This window comes from Silurus aristotelis, assembly GCF_946808225.1.
Source record: "Silurus aristotelis genome assembly, chromosome: 19".
NCBI classification, from domain to species: domain Eukaryota; kingdom Metazoa; phylum Chordata; class Actinopteri; order Siluriformes; family Siluridae; genus Silurus; species Silurus aristotelis.
This window is the reverse complement of record NC_139592.1, coordinates 6,771,575-6,789,059: the sequence shown is the minus strand read 5'-3', so window position 1 is coordinate 6,789,059 and position 17,485 is coordinate 6,771,575. Positions and strand designations below refer to the sequence as shown.

At 40.5% G+C, this 17,485-nt stretch overlaps 1 protein-coding gene across 2 annotated transcripts in view; it reads right to left on the bottom strand.

Annotated features, from left to right (window-relative positions):
* The window catches only part of pex14 (peroxisomal biogenesis factor 14), a 112,921-nt gene that overhangs the window by 23,674 nt on the left and 71,762 nt on the right, over positions 1 to 17,485 (bottom strand). For both annotated transcript variants that reach the window (XR_014538041.1, XM_083569912.1), the window contains exons 6-7: positions 15,100 to 15,202; positions 6,043 to 6,140 (exon numbers count right to left, since the gene is read on the bottom strand). Coding sequence is in view for 1 of the 2 variants with exons in the window: in XM_083569912.1 (XP_083426038.1) it covers positions 6,043 to 6,140; positions 15,100 to 15,202 (201 nt within the window). In the remaining variant the exon portion in view is untranslated. The remainder of the gene's footprint in view (positions 1 to 6,042; positions 6,141 to 15,099; positions 15,203 to 17,485) is intronic.

Here is a 17,485-nt window from a genome sequence, read left to right as displayed (position 1 = left end):
ATTACGACCATCATAATCCCGACTCCCCACGGCACCAGCATAATAAGGCTGGAATGTGCCTCTCGCTCATTTTACCTGTGGAAAAAAAAATTAATTGCTTCGGCGGCTGAGCTTACACTTCACAGACATAAAAAAAAAAAAACTAAATAAATAAATAAAATCTAAATAATATTTGCAAACAGGAGCTACAATTCTCCTCAAGCCGGACTCGAATTCCTGAGGATCCCTGGTATACATCAGGTGACGCTGATGACTAAGACCATGTGCAATATGTTCATCTATGGGTGCCTTCTCTACGCCCCACTTGTCACTGATTCTTGTGTCCTCGATGGCGTAGCTAGTCCTTGTGGAGAATATTAACACCTCTCAGAGCGACTCTAACATGCTGAGAATCGCAGCAGGCAGCCAGCGCAAGCACTGAATACATTAGTAAACGCCTGCAGACCATTAGCAATGGATAATATCTTAACAAGGACGGTTTAAAAAGGTCTGAATGCAAATTAACTCACAGCTCCTCTCCCTGATAATATTTTCCTTGTGTAATGCATGTATATTTATGGTGGAATCGGCTTGAAACTAAATCCCTCAGGAGTGTTTCCAATGAAAGCAGTGGTACAATTCATTTCAGCCTGTTTATGCAGTGCCCCAGTGGCGCGCATTTGGGCTGCGACGCTGAACGGCTCCTAATCTTCCGCATGCAGCCTCTAATAAGGGGAACTATCTTTGGATTTATAACAGGGATGCGGAGATAGGAAAATTCTGGGCCCGTGATGATAATGTCCAACTCGGCTCGTAATTCGGGTGCATCCAAATACCAAACTGCCACCCACATGTTCATTTTAATATTACGCATTTATTTTGTAACAGTTCTATAGTACAAACAATACCAGGGTGGGTTGATAAAACAGAAATCCAAAGCAGAAACAATTTTTTTTTTTTATAGTGGTTAAGGCATTGGACTCTGAATCAGAAGGTCACAAATCCCAACACCACCAAGCTACCACTACTGGAACCCTTGAGCAAGACTCGTAACCCTCAACTGCTCAGTTGTAAGTTACCCTGGATAAGGTGCCTGCCAAATGGCATAAACATAAACGTCCATTGTATTAGCAACACCTGTAAACCTTGTTTAGTCACGCAATTATCTAATCGTCCAATCAGGTGACTGCAGTGCAATGCATAAATTCATCAAGAGCATCATTGAAGAGCTTCAGTTACTATTCAAACCAAACATCAGAATAGAGAAAACTGAACTCATATTGTAATCGGCACTCTGGCTGTATTGTGCCTACACAACCATGTGTGTTCTAACACGTGTGTTTTACTATTCAATACAGTAGCACTTCTGTTGGTTTATACCAGAGAAGCTAACCTGCTAACCCCACTCAATGCGTCAACACGACTTTGGTTCTCATAACCCTTTCACATTTGGTAGGTTTGAACCCCTTCAAACTTTTTTATTTGACCCAGTCAAATAGCCAGGATAATTAAAAGTAAGTAAAATAGTGATATTATACAGTGGTGGACAAAGTAAACAAAGCATGTACTTGAGTAAAAGTACAAAAGTATTTGCATTCAAATGTACTTAAGTATCCAAAGATTTATTACGGCTATAATTTTCCTATTATAATTTTTTTGTCATAAGACTCTTTATTTAGACTGTTACTCTAAACAACACCAATCTATTAATAAAATGATATTAATGAGTCAAAGACTGAATGATATCTTTAAAATTTATCATGAGCCCAAAACTACTTCTTTAAAGTACCCTTCTTTAAAAACTACTTGGGAAAAAAATTATAAAAAATTGTGCAAATAAGGTCACGGGTGTTGTTGCAAGTTAAAGTCAGGAGTTTCTTTCATAATTTATTCCCCTGAAAATGTTCTGTTTGTTGTTGAACTGACGCTGAACTGTATGTTCGTATAAGGTAGATACCACCAAGCTGCGATCGGAATGAGTTTCGAACGGAGCGCAAACCTGATTGGTGGTTTGCTGATTGTTTGACCAGGTTTGTTTTTATCCACTTATAAATAAAAAGGAACGACTGATCGTTCAAAATGTAGTTGAGTAAAAAGATGTTTGACTTTGAAATGTGGTGAAGTTAAAATCTCCCTTGAATGCAAATACTTCAGTACAGATATGTGAAAAAGCTACTTAAGTACAGTAACGAATTACATTTACTTCCTTACTGTTCACCACTGATGTTACAGAACATAATATGGAATTATTTCATATAGTGTGTAAAGCAAGGCGAATTGAAATAGGACTCAAGACAGTTATGCTTGAGTTAAATATAAAAACCTCTACTGCAAAAGCACAAGATCAAAATTATTTTTGGCCCATTATTATTACCCGGCACTGTAATGCTGTGAAAAAAACGCCCCGGCAGCTTACAAGACCATGGGCACTGTAATTCAGTGGTTGAGGCCATAAGAAATGTTTGCTTAGCAGCTGAAGGAACGGGAGTTGCCATGTGTTTTGAGTTAAACACACATTTCCGTGTTAAAGAGCCTTAATTGCCAAGCCTGGCGCATTACTCTCAGTTTAGAGAAACCCCGAAAGGCTGCCCAGAATACCGCAAACTGAAAATGATAACTAGCTCAGTGGCTCGACATGTGTTTTTAATCACATGCTCCCAACCTAAAAACAATTTCCACAGTTTCCCCCATACAGCTGGAGACAACAGGTCCTGCTTCTCTGTGAAGAAAATTTAAAGAGATCAAGTCTTCAGCTATAAAGTAAAGTTTATGGTTTGTTTAATGGATGTTTTGATGTGAAATACACTTTTTATACACTGGCTCATCCAACCAGGCACTCGCGGCAAATGATGGGAACGCTTCCTTTTTTTTATTTTATTCAATTTACATTTTAAGAGGGAGTCTTTAGCTCGCTTTTGCTCGGCCTGGCTGCCGTTCCTGCTGTTTGAAGGTGCATTAAACAGATGGATGAGAGCGCTTCAGAGCCTCTTGCGCAGCTTCCGAGCACTTTGCCGGGTCAGTAGAAAAAGAAATGCAGGAACAATGGTAGAAATTTTTATGAATGCCATTTTTTCGTCTGTATTCGCACGGTGCCAGATGCGCTTGCATATGTTTTTCCTACGGGATCCAGATGCTGAAGTCAAACACCCATGTGCTTAACAAGCTGTGGACATAAAACATAATTTCAGTTGTGATTCCAAAGCACTTTCTGTTGCGTGTTATGGAATGATTTATCATAGCATCCTGAGATACTAAGTGAGTAGAGTTTCACATTCTGGGGTATAAAGATGTGGCTGTAAGCGGCAACACATTGCTAACGCCAACTTTTCCTCCTCAGATGGGTCTGATACTTTATGGAGTGAAAGCACATGTTTAAAGAAGCTGAAAGGCATGCTCATTCAAGATAAGATGTTTTTACTGGAACTTTATAAAATTAGGACGCGTTAAGAAAAAGCACAGGAGATGCCCTCAGGCAGGACATCAGCAGGGATGCTGAAAGTCATTCGGCCAGTAGAGCGTAGCGGTACTGTACCTAGCGGAAGTCTATCAATGCTGTGTGTATAAATGTGATCTTAAACATGCATGACCTGCTTCGCCATTTGGCCGCCATTAAAGGTCCTTTATCTAGAGAAAATAGAGATGTAATGAGTACATGGAGAGGTGGCTTGCTGGGTCCTGCTGCTGTCCCTGGCAGACTTGTTTTAACCTTCTGCTGATGCTCTTACAGGCTCTTTAGCAGCCTTGTTATGGACATGTTCTCATTTTAGCAGCATATGAGCCATGTCGAGCTTAATATCTTCTTCAGGGCCGAGCATCAATCTCTGTAGAAAGTGCCATGTGTTAGTTTAAGTGTAAACTGGCCTGACCAACTTGAGAAAAGAAAGAGATAGCAAAACATTATTATTATTAATAATGATAATAATAAGCAGCACTGTTAGGCAAACTCCCGGGCCTCCGATCCTGAGCTAAAGCTATTCTCTGGACTTTTCCTTCAAGATTTCTGGTTTAACTTCACCTAGCAGTAGTAGCAGCAGCAGCAGCAGTAGTTGTAGTAGCAGTAGCAGCAGCAGCAGCAGCAGCAGCAGTAGTAGTAGCAGTAGTAGCAGTAGCAGCAGTAGTAGCAGCAGTAGCAGCAGCAGTAGCAGTAGCAGCAGCAGCAGCAGTAGTAGTAGCAGTAGTAGCAGCAGTAGCAGCAGCAGCAGCAGTAGCAGCAGCAGTAGTAGTAGCAGTAGCAGCAGCAGTAGCAGCAGCAGTAGTAGCAGCAGTAGCAGTAGCAGCAGCAGCAGCAGCAGCAGTAGCAGTAGCAGTGGCAACAGTAGCGGCAGCAGCAGCAGCAGCAGTAGTAACAGTAGCAGCAGTAACAGCAGTAGCAGTAGTAGCAGTAGCAGTAGTAATTAGGTCATTTAACTCCAGCTTGGAAGGTCAGAAGTTGAAATCCTACCACCACCAAGCTGCCCCTGCTGGGCCCTTGAGCAAGGCCCTAAATCCTTAACTGCTCAGTTGTAAGTCGCTCTGAATAAGAGCGTCTGCCAAATGGCGTAAACGTAAATGCAATAGGCGTATATGCAATAGCAGCAACTTCTGAGATCCTTTCAATGGAGATGTATTTTTGGTTTAGATAAATGTCTAATTAAAGTTTCACCGCAGCCCAATAAGCTGCTCTTCTATTCACACACATGCAGTTCAAATGCACACCTCAGGGCCTCCATTCTCACCCTTACTTCTCTGTGCTACTAACTTATACCGTCTGTCTGTTATTTTTTTTCTTCTTCCCTCTTTCAATTTCCACAATATACCTGAGGAAGTGAGAATTTTATTTTTCTTCGCCTTTTTTCTCTCTTCATATCTTTTGTCTTTGTTATTCCTCGACTTTCCATCCATTTCCTTACTTATTTCTAAACTTCCTCCTTTTTCCTATTTCTCCTCTCTCCTCTTTTTATCATTGCTTTCCTTATTGAATCGCTCCATCTCACTCGTAAGCAGCCTGCGTTTCCTTTAGGAAATGAAAATCTAGTTTTATTCACATCATCCGAATTGGAGCTCTTTATTATTCATGACATATCAGTGCTAAGACTAGAGTAAGAAATGTAACCTTTTCTTCCAGGTGAAACCCCCCCCCCCCCTTTCTCTCTCGCGCGCTCTCTCTCTGAGAGATGTATCTTCATGTTAACTCTTCCTCTGCCCCACAGTAAATAATGGACACTGTATTCATAAAATTCATATGAATTTCTTGCATTTCTTCGTTTGCAGAATGTCGTTATCCTGCGTTACACATATAATGTTACTCAAATCATCGAGTTACAGGGGAGTATATGGTGTGTGCGTGTGCATGGGGTGGTGTGTGTGTGTGTGTGTGTGTGTGTGTGTGTGTGTGTGTGTGTGTGTGTGTGTGTGTGTGTGTGTGGGTGGGGGGGGTAGAAAAATTAAATTAAATAAATTTGCTCACTAAGCGAGTGAAGCTCCAGCGTGCCCCTGTTACATGTTTTCGTTGCCCAGAAACTGGACTAAAATTGACTTGTAATGTAATAACTTATGGCCAGCTACACTCTTTAAACAAAAGTTTGTGGACACCTGACCATACGATTCACATGTGCTTTTTGATCCTCCCATTCCATATTTAGTCCCAAAGGTGTTTAATGAGGTCAGAGCTCTATAGCACGCCACTGAAAATTTTCCACTCCATCTCATGTAACCCATATCTGGGCTGGGTTTGTGCACAGGGACACTGTCATGCTAGAATAGGTTTGGGTCTCAGTACAAGTGAAGAAATAATATTATGCTACAACGTCCAAAACAATTGCGCACCTCCATCTTTGCAGTTTGAAGAACCACATATGGCTGGAATAGACGGGTCTCCCAGTACTTTTGTCAGTATAGTGTAGTTAGTAAAATTTAATATGGATTTTTGCCAAACTTGAATAACAAGTAGATGTGTTTAATATTATTTTTTAATTTGGGCAACTACAAATAAAAATCGCACAAAATTTGCTTTACTTCTGAGAATAGGATTCTCATTTGTCCACCTCTTGTGTGTCTATGTTTGAGAGCGTTAAATACACTTACATGAGAGTTGGCCAGCTCCTGAGACAGCTCCTGGATCTTCCTCTGCTGCTGGACTAACAAGTCCTGCACTGAGGCTAAAGTCGTCTGCAACTGGGTCACTGTAAACAGAACACACACAAACACATACACAAACACCCTCAGAAGTCGTTTACAAATGCTGGGAGAAAATCAAGCTAATCGAATACAAATATGCTAAAACGTTCTCCAGCTCAGAATGTTTGTTTCATGTTGGTCATAATTTTCTCTTTAGCTCTGCTTTTCCCTCACTCACTAATAGAAGATGACTATATTTGTTCATGATTAATCACCAGTGTCTGATCTTATATCAGCACACTGTCTCTAAACCTCCATTAGCATGGGTTGGTCGCTCTCAAACTCTCTAAACAATCAACAAGATGGAGAGTGGGAAAAACACACACACACACACACACACACACACACACACACACACACACACACACACACACACACACACACACACACACACACACACACACACACACACACACGCACACACACACAAAATCATTTGGGATGCAGCCGAGGAGGCTAGACGACATGTCCTCGCTAATCTGAGCGAATATAGCTCATTTTCCATCGACTCCCAAGATTCAATTATTGCCAGGTTGTGCCGTTCCCGTGCATCAGAGAGCGAAAGCCTGGAAATAAGGGGAAAAAAAGAAACGGTGCTAACAGGCCAAGAGTTGGTGTTATTAATGGGGGTATCATTGCAAATAACCCAGAGCACAAGTTGCTCTCTGCCTGGTTCCAGTCACACATGCATTTCCAAACAATGCATTAAGTTTCCAAACTGATTACGTTACAGAAAACCAATAAACGCCTCTATAAATCATGCTCTGTAAAGTGTTAAATCAACTCTAATTGGATTAACATCAGCAGATATTATTAGCTGCCGACTCTCCAGTGCACCGTTACACTGTTCGGCTTTCACTGAAACAGCTTTTCAACATACAAACTAGGACACATTACATATGTTCTCTCTCACTCTCTCTCTCTCTCTCTCTCTCTCTCGTTCTCTGCTCATAACCATGACGTGGAGCAGATACTAACAGGCTACAAGACGAATGTGAAACGAGAGGGTGTTAGAAGGGCATAAAGGTTAGACATTGATAATGAGAATCAGAAATATGTTGGGAAAGGTGAGGTGTTTTTAGAAAAGAGAAAAACTGTCATGTATTCAGAAAATAAGCAAAACAAATGCCACTTTTTTTTTTTTTGCTGGTATCACTAACATCCATCCATCCATCCATCCATCCATCCATCTTCTATAATGCTTGTTTTGTTGCAGTGGCCTATCCAAAGGCCTACCTACACTAAAGGCATTTTGGAAATGCCAATCACTCTACAACACATTACTTTAAACTAAGGGAGAGAACCAGAGAACCCAGAACCCAAAGGAAACCCCTGAAGCAAATACGACTTGAACCACCCTAAAAGTGCGTATCAAACATGCTGGACACCAAGCTTCTGTTAGACCCCCACCTTGCCTCATTAATAATTTCAAATCATTTTAAACGAGGTAATAATGAAGGTTCGTCAGTGGCAAACTAATTCCTTTTACTTTAATTCCATTAAAATTAGTTTATTACACAAACATTTATTTAACTGCTGTATGTAGATGTGCATCATACTGCTAGCTCTACGTACAGCACTGCGCTGAAATTAGTGCAGTAGATACAATATCCTTTAGACAAATGAGACCAAAGTGAACATGACTGACCATAATGCACATTACATGGCAAACACCTCATACCACGTCAAACACGGTGGTGGAAGGGTGATGAATTGGACACAGGACCCGGGTGGTCACGGAGTTGAAGTATTCTAGAGTCAAATATGAAGGCATCTCCCTGAGAGCTAAAGCCTGACCAAAATTGGGTCATGCAACATGGCACAATGATCATAAGCACACCAGCAAATCTTCAACAGAATAACTGAAATAAGAACAGAATCAAGGTGTTACAATGACCCAGTCAAACTCCAGACCTCAACCAGACTAAAATGCTGTAACAGAACCTTAATAAAACTGTTAATAAAAATAAATCCACAATCCTCAATGAACTGAAGCAACATTGTAAAGAAGAATTGGCCAGAATTCCTCCACAGTGATGTGAAAGACTGAGAGTCAAACAAAACATACTACTTCAAGTTGATGATTCTGCAAGCTATTGAATTATACGGTATACTTGGTTTTTCACACATGGTTTCTCTATTTCGGCTTGATTTATATAAAAAAAAAAAACTAAATAAAACGATGTAATATATTATGTGATGGTGTTTATGTTCATTTGAGGCTGTATTTAACTACTAAATTCGACCACACACATAACTATATATATATATATATATATATATATATATATATATATATATATATATATATATATATATATATATATATATATACACACACACACACACCTGCATACACACACACACACACACACACACACACACACACATTTGTATATATTGTGTACACAATCTAATGTAGCTGTAAAGAGCTTACTTTAGCTACAGTATATATAGGAATTCATATTGTGAAATGAATCTTTAGGAGACTGCTGAGGATGAAGCCGCTAGGAAGGAGGAAAAGAGGAAGTCTAAGGAGGAGGTTTATGGATGTGGTTAGGGAAGACATGCAGGTAGTTGGTTTGAAAGAGGCAGATGTAGAGAACAGGGGGGTATGGAGATGGATGTCCCGCTGTGGCGACCCCTAATGGGAGAAGCCGAAAAGAAGATTTTGAAATGAACCCAGTTCAGCAGTGATTGATCTGCGAATTAGCACTAAAACTATTAATATATTGCTAATATACAGGACCTCTTTTCGCAAGTATAAATTCTTCTTTACTTACATTCAAAACCGGCCCAACCCCTTCTTGGATGCTTGGATATCATGGCATGACATTTTTCAAAATTAGGAACTACACAGACACACAAAATTTGCATCCTCTAAATGAGGAGCTTAGGAAATTTACATAAGCAGGTCAGGTGGATAACCCGCTTCTGAATACAAGCAACTTTCTCCGTATAGCCACTGACTTCACTTTTAAACTCAATCTCTAATTAGATGTAATTCATTTTGATGTGCAATTAAAGAAGTAGTTGACTGTAAAAACATATACACTATATGGGCAAACGTTTTGGGACACCATACTTTTAGAGCCATATGTTGTTCCATCCCAAACTGTACTACAAAGTTGTAGGCACACAATTGTACAGGACGTCTTTTGTTGTAGAAGCATTGCATTTTTCCTTCACTTCAACTAGGAGACCCAAACCTGTTCCAGCATGACACTGCCCCTCTGCACAAAGCCAGCTCCATGGAGATATGCTTTCAATTAGTTGGAGTTGAAGGTCTTGAGTGGCCTGCTCTAGAGCCCTGACCTCAACCCTATTGAACATCTTTTAGATGAATTAGTATGCTGACTGCACCACAGGCCTCCTCACCTCACCTACATCAGTACCTGACTTTACTTAGACCCTTGTGGCTAAATGAGCACAAATCTCCAAATATGGGATTAAACATGGAATGGTATTTTTAAAAAGCACATAAGAATCTTATGGTCAGGTGTCCAAAAACTTTTGTCCATACAGTGTATTGTTTTGTCCACATTGTGTGTTGATAAAAGTTTATATAAAAACATGGATCTTGGCTGAACAAAACACTCAAGATTCCCAAATCATGTGGTACATTGTTTTACAGTAGATGATTGTAGCAGCAAACAGGGATGATGAAAATGTAAATACCTGATCATCATATGATCTGCACCGCTGCATTTTGCTTTCCGAAGGCATGCTAACAACGTACCGCTTTTGAAGTTGGCACAAAAAACCTCTTCCTAAAAGAGCAATCATTGATTTTGTTATAGCGACGACTGAATTCTCAAATCTAATGGGTGAAAAAGTGGTGATTAATTTTCTAGAACATCCGCTCTGACGGCAGTCGTGCCGTGAGCCAAATCCCAGGATTATACAGCATTAAATAGTAACGAGTTACACACAGTGAATCGAAAAAATGTGGGTAATCGCTGATCAGCGGTGGACAGTAACAAAATAAATGTAACTCTACTTAAGTAGCTTTTTCACCTATTTGTATTTTACTGAAGTATTTCCAATTGGGGAGATTTTTACTTCAACTTCACTTCAATTCAAGTCTAAATTTGTACTCAACTACATTTAGAGCAATTAGCTGTTCTTTTTATTTCCGAGTGGATAAAAACGAAACTGGCTAAACACACAGCAAGCCGCCAATCAGGGTCTCTGTTTTGAACCTGTTTTCATCACCGCTTGGTGGTATCAACTTTTCACAAACACACAGTTCAGCATCAGTTCAACAAGAACAGCAAGAACAGAACAGAATATTTTGAGAGGAATAAATGATGGAAGAAACTTCTGACTGTAACTTGCACGGTTTCTTTTGAAGTACTTCAAAAGAAGGTTTTGGGCTAATGATACCTTTTAATAGATATCAATCAGTGTTTGATTGATTAATTATTATCATTCTATTAATAGATCGATGTGTTAAGAGTAACAGTGTCTTTTCACATGAACTGACTTGATTAATCAACAGTATTGTGACAAAAGAAATAATAGGAACATTATAGCCATAATAAATCATGGTACTTTGGATACTTAAGTACATTTAAATGCAAATACTTTTGTACTTTTACTCCAGTAAAGGGACACCTTTACTTTTACTTGAGTAATATTTTACCGGGTGTATTTCTACTTTAACTCAACTTCATGGTTTGTGTTCTTCGTGACGTTTTCTGTAAGGAGTCGGTTCTGGAGCCAAGGAGTCTCCATTGTTAGCTTTGAAACTGATGTAGTTTCTTTGTAGCACGTTGAGCTGTGTGTATTGTAACCCCGCTCTCAAGATCTCAGTCTGTTCCACTTGACTGCTGAAATGGAACTACACACCACAGCCAGTTGGAATAAAAATGTGGAGTATTTACTGTATACAAGATGTTCTGTTTATATCAGTTTAATGACACGTGAGCACCAGTGGTGGACGAAGTACACAAACCATGTACTTGAGTAAAAGTACAAAAGAATTTGCATTCAAATGTACTTAAGAATCCAAAGTACTATGATTTATTACGGCTATAATGTTCCTTTTAGCATTTTTATCACTTTGTTTAATCGACTCGGTTTAAGTAAAAAGACTCTGATATTATATTTGTAACACACCGATCTATTAATACATTGATATTAATAAGTCAAACACTGATATCTAAGAACATTATCATGAGCCCAAAACCTTCTATTCAACTGCTGTGAAAAGAAATCGTGAAAATAAGCCACAAACGTTGCAGGAAGTTCGAGTCAGGAGTTTCTTCCATCATTTATTCCTTAAAAGATTTTCTGCTTGCTGTTGAACTGACGCTGAACTGTATGTACAGAGTGTGCGCTTTGCCAGTTCAATTGTTATCCACTCATAAATAAAGGGCTTATTTTGCAAAATGTAGTAGTAAAAAGTACAATATTGCACTTTGAAATGTAGCGAAGTTAAAGTAAAAGTCTCCCCAAACAGAAAGAGTAGTACAGATACTAAAAAAAAAAAGCTACTTAAGTAGAGTAATGAATGACTTCCTTACTGTGCACCAACAGTCTAAGCAGAACTGGTAGCTCTGACAGCTGTTTGAGTTTTTCTCCGAAGTCGAACGCTTTGAAACAGGCCACGTTCTGATCAGGGAAGGAGAAGGATAACGCGGCCTGGCTGGCTGGGCTTGAAACAAACCCTTTGTAGAAAAAAAGAAAAAAAAAAAACGAGCGTGGGTGAATTTGAGAAGCTGCAAGTGGTCTCGCAGCTGTTTCGGTGCGTGTTGTGTAAATTATTCAGCGGATACCTCTATATATCGTATACTACATATGTCCTGGCCTCTCTGTTTCTTTAATGGCCAGCTGGTCAGCAATATGCTCTGCTCTGACAAAGCAGCCAAACAGACAGGATGATTCCATTTACAGCCTGTCTTGCATATGTGTGTGTGTGTGTGTGTGTGTGTGTGCACACCCTGAAGTGCTTCCAAGCACTGTTCATTAATTGTGTGTGCAAAGTCGCATGGAAATCATACTAGGAGTCAGGGTCTGGAGAGTAATGTGGCTGTATTCAAAGAGACACATCGCTTCATAGATCTCAACACTAAAGAAATACATGAAGTTAACAAAGGGTGCAGGCTATTGGCAATAGAGGCAGTCGATTGCTATTACTCATGTGGGGTAAAGGAGGGGGATTGTGCTGTAATTGTAACCCTTTCCCAACTGTTAACTGAAATAGTCATTAAGTACAATAGCAGCTTGGCTACTGCAGCCACAGCAAATTAGATCAGCAATGTGAGTGACTGACTAACTAACTGAGGAAAGACGAAATATTTTGAGCTGAACAGAAAGACAGGAAAAGAACAAAGAGACAGAGAGAGAGAGAGAGAGAGAGAGAGAGAGAGAGAGAGAGAGAGAGAGAGAGAGAGAGAGAGAGAGAGAGAGAGAGAGAGAGAGAGAGAGAGAGAGACACTGTAAAAATCCGAAAAGAATTTCGGCTTGGCACAGAGGCCATCCCTTATCACGACAATCTCCAACGTGACCCTAAACAAAGCAGGAATTAAAGCAGGTGAAACCAAATGGAATGACGACCCGGTGCGCTCCATAACACGAAGGAAGGACTTTTCTTTGCATATATGAACCAAAATGACAATGAAAGGGCTCATTTGTTAATCAGATAAAGAAAGCCACGCTCAGCTTGCACGCAAAGGCTCCCGATTCACAAGGCCTTCCTTCGTGCACGCTATAACAGTGTTGCGCCGGGGGGGAAAAAAGTTCCGCATCGCATATGTTCGACTCAGACGACTTGTCTCAAGATCAGCCCAAGATTTTTCATGCGCCATTTGTAACTGGTGACATCCTCATTTGCGGCGTTCGAAAATTTGCTTATTTTTATCCGCCATCCCCCAGCCCCGCCACCCGGGATAAGGGGACGATGACGACGTTTAGAACAAGAGCAGTAGCAGACAGGCTCCAACCGACAGCAGTGCCAGACACAAATATGTGGCCAGACAAAAATTTGTTTTCACTGTTTGAAATGCCTGAAATCGGGACAAATTCAAAATTGCCGTTAACGCTAGTAGGGTCTTATGCAAAGTTTGTGGTGCCGGTCCTGTCAAAAGTCCAAATGTGCAAACAAAGATGAATCAAGTTATTGGTGGAGCATAAAAAAAAAAAGAAAAGAAAAAAAAAAGCTCTGGTCCTTTTATTCATCTTATATGCACAAACGCGCAAGCACACGCTCGCAGGAGTACGACAATGCCACTATCTGCATCTGTCTCTGTTTACTGCTCCTAATATCTATACCAGGATTTGAAGTGGGCGTGGCCACTTTTATTAATTAAATGTATAATTAAATCCTTCCACTAGACTCCTGGGAACGCTGAAAAAAAAAGGGAGCTGGTGGAAAAAAAAAAAAAAACGTTTTCTTCATTCAAGATAACTATGGATTCCAAAAGAACAAGAATGATTGTTGCAATTAATGCAACATCCACTTACGATTAAAATTTTTACTTTATTTACATTATTTTCACAGAAAAGTTCAAAGTTCAACAGAATCTAATACACACCTTGCTGCTTCTGGTCGAAATGGGCTTGGTTGTTTTTTGCTTTGCATTTATAGCTTTTAAAAGATGGCATCATTCAGAGGGACTTGACATTAGCTTGTTTATTTCATACAACTGAGCAGTCGAGGTTTAAGCAGCGGTAGCAGCTTAAAGGTGCTGGGATTTGAAATCTCAACTTTCCAGTCAGTCCACCATCTCTACCACTGACCGACCATTTAGCTAAAGTTAAGTCTCTGGGTTACTGATTGGAAGGTCGTGGGTTCAAACCACAGTATCTTCACGCTGCCACTGGGGCTCAAACCCCAGGATCTTCACGCTGCCACTTTTCGGCTCTTGAGCAAGGTCCTTAACCCTTTGTGCTCCAGTGATGCTGTATAAATTTGGCAGGCGCCCTTATCCAGAGCGAGTTGCATTTATCTCATTCCTACGACTGAGCAGTTGTGTGGTTAAAGGGCTCGCTCAGGAGCATGGTGTGGCTGGGATTTGAACTCACGACCTTCTGACCCAAAGTTTCGCCTATCATGCAACTGTTAGTAGGTGGGAAAGCGGGGTTTCACCCAAGGAAGCCAACTGTGTGATCTTTCTTAAAATCATTCTTATAACTCAATCTCTTGCCAAGAGTTCATTTTTCTCTGTATGAATCCATTTTCTAATAATGAGATATCACTATGTATCCGTATTTATTTGTGAATCAAACACACAATCTGTTGATTCTAAATGATGTATTAATACTGAGTTACAGCACCAGTCTGGGTGTAGAAGAGTGACGGAGTTGCACAGCGAACGCAGCACTAACGAGACTAAAGTTTCTCCGGGAAGCATCCAGCTTTCATGGTTGCCAGCTCGTTTAATTACGGCAGTGAAGGAGTGAATGAGCGTTGGATGGGTAGGGGGAGGGATTGAGGGTGGTGGTGGTGGTGGGATGTTGAGCATAGCACAGAAGATGTGGAAGGAGGGGAGGAATCCCCCCTCTGACAGCCCTCCTCAGATTCCTCACCTGTCCAAGGCAGAAGACGCACCTGTCACTGCACACTTAATCACCGCCCCGCTCGGGCTGCGGCCCAGAAGCCGCGGCGGCACGACGAAAATTAAAATGAACTTTCTCGACCACGCAGTCACAAAGGGGAAAAAATTATAACGTGCAAAAAAAAAAAAAAAAAAAAAAAAAAAAAAAAAAAAAAAAAAAAAAGATAAACAAAAAAAAAACCCTGTCACTCCCCTTTCCCTCATTAATATTCCGAGGTTAAGAGCTTTTCAGCGAAACGTAATTAATTGAGGCTGAGCTGACAGTAAACAAGCAATTTCAAATTAAAGCGAAATGACAGGAGCGTCATTTGTAAAAACTGCGAGCGGATTTTGGCGACAGATAAATGAAGGAAAATGTAAAGGAGGGGAAAAAAAAAGAAGCGATGAAGATATTAATCTTCACCTGTCTGCGTCAGCGTGCCACTCATGTCGACGATGCTGCTCTCGATCCTCTGCAGATGCTTCTTGTCCTCTTTGCTTCCCATAATGAGGGGAAGGATGTATTTCTGCAATTAAAATACATGACACGCTATTAGACTTGGCGTGCGGGAATGAGGGGAAAAACAACGGCAACGTGCGAAGGCATGCTCGGCCACACACACACACACACACACACACACACACACAACCATACACACGCACACACCCATGCCCTGGACGTATGTCTGCCGGTTCAGGTGCTTTAGAAGAAGCTGACACTAATATAAGCGGGGGAAAAAAAGGTGCGATATTTGCATGTATACCTGATATACATTAAACCAGTTCTAATTCATACGCATTGCATTGTGAGTTCTTTGTTAGACCTGTTCGCCTCCTCCTTCTCCCTCTGGACGACAAAAAAAAAAAAAAAAAACTTGTGGTTTGCTCACTTCATCCTCAACAATTTGACTCAATAGCTGACAAGCAGGCCAAGAATTAAGCAACAGGGCATGACTTTGGGTTCAACTTCATTAAGCCTTTTTGCCCACAGCCTGGCTGCTCCATTCCAACATGTCACCTCGCGAGCACAATTGCTTGTCAGAATTAAGCCTTGTTCAACAACACGTTCATACACAGAGGATGAGCTAGTGGGTCGGAAAGGCTAACACATCCCTGGGCTCTCTGACTCCTTTTAAGATGCACTGTATATGTAAGACTTTTTTTTTTTTTTCTTTCTCGGCAGTAGAATTCGATTAACGCGAGTTGGGACAGGAGGTTCCTGCTGAGAGCTACAAGCACGTCAGGCCTTTGCTCTGCTGGAGAGGAACAGTTGGTCTGGCCAGGTTTTCACAGCGGCCCGAGCGTTGTTGACGCCGGCAAAAGTAATAAACACTTTTAAGTTGAAAAAGATTAAATGGCTGTCAGCGCCGGGGTAATTAATAAGAGGGCTGCTGCGAGTGGTGTTTACACCGTGCTCTATAGCATGAATAAAGGATGGGCAGAGCGCGGGGCATATGGTGGCACCGGCACACGGCTCCTGTGATATGACAGCATTGTGAGCGCTCACACCAGGGAATACCACCTAACCATGTCTAACACACACACACACACACACACACACACACACACACACACACACACACACACACACACACACACAGCACAATGATGAGACTGAAATGGAAGAGAAGAAACAGCATGGTGAGAAATGAGGACTGTGATCATTAAGAGAATATATTTAATGCACATTTATCTCTCATATTATAATAATAATCATCATCATTAAAACAATAATAATAATAAGAAAATAAAAGTAAGCAAAAAAAATTCTAACGTCTTTTTTATTATTTAATGCTTCAAAAAGGGGATCTAGGGGGACCCCCAAGAGCTTTGACACAATTGAAACATTGGTTAAAAATAAAATGTGATTACACTGTGCAACAAAACAAAACCGACAAAATTCTTTGCCCTCACCCTCTCAGTTAGAAAACCTATGCTTAGAGGGCAGTGGTGGGGGCGTGCATTTCACATCTAGGCCTTCAGTGACGTCCTGCCTGAATCAATCCACCTCTTTATACCCTCATCATCACACCACGGCTAAAGAAACCATCAATATTAAACAGAAAACACAGCACCACAGAATGCGGCGTGTTTTGTGTGTTTTTGTGTAAATTCGATGAGAAAGCAACACAAAAGTATAAATGGATCATGAAAAAGCAACAACTGTTTTGACTTTTTATTTTTTTGTCTTGAAAATGGCCTTGTAAGTGAACCTGCTGACAAATGAATTTCTCCTCCTCGGTCAAGCCGTTAAGGAATGAAAAAACAGCTATAGTGCAGTTTGCTACAGATGCGGTTTGCGAGCTTCGACCAGTGCGCTCTCTAACCGTCCAATCAGAGAGCGTGAAAATGCTGAGGTTATTGTACACCTGCTAGATTAAAATGTAAGTCGTTGATTCTGATAGGTTATAGGACAGCAGAGACGACCTTGTTGAGCCTCATGGCCCGTCACTGCTTGTTCAATCACTAAAAAAAAAAAAAAAAAAAAAAAAAAAAAAAAAGGAAAAATGTCACCTGAATCCTAAACTTACACAAGGAATATCGGTGACAAAATCTTTCCAGATGATGCTTTATGATTAGAGTAGCCTCTCTGACTGTCCTACAGGTATGCAAACTATTGCACTCAATCGATAGATAGATAGATAGATAGATAGATAGATAGATAGATAGATAGATAGATAGATAGATAGATAGATAGATAGATAGATAGATAGATAGATAGATAGATAGATAGATACTGTTCACAGTACAGCGATTGTCGACTTCGGGCAAATAAAATTTCTGCACGTGTGAACGTTGCAAAACTTACC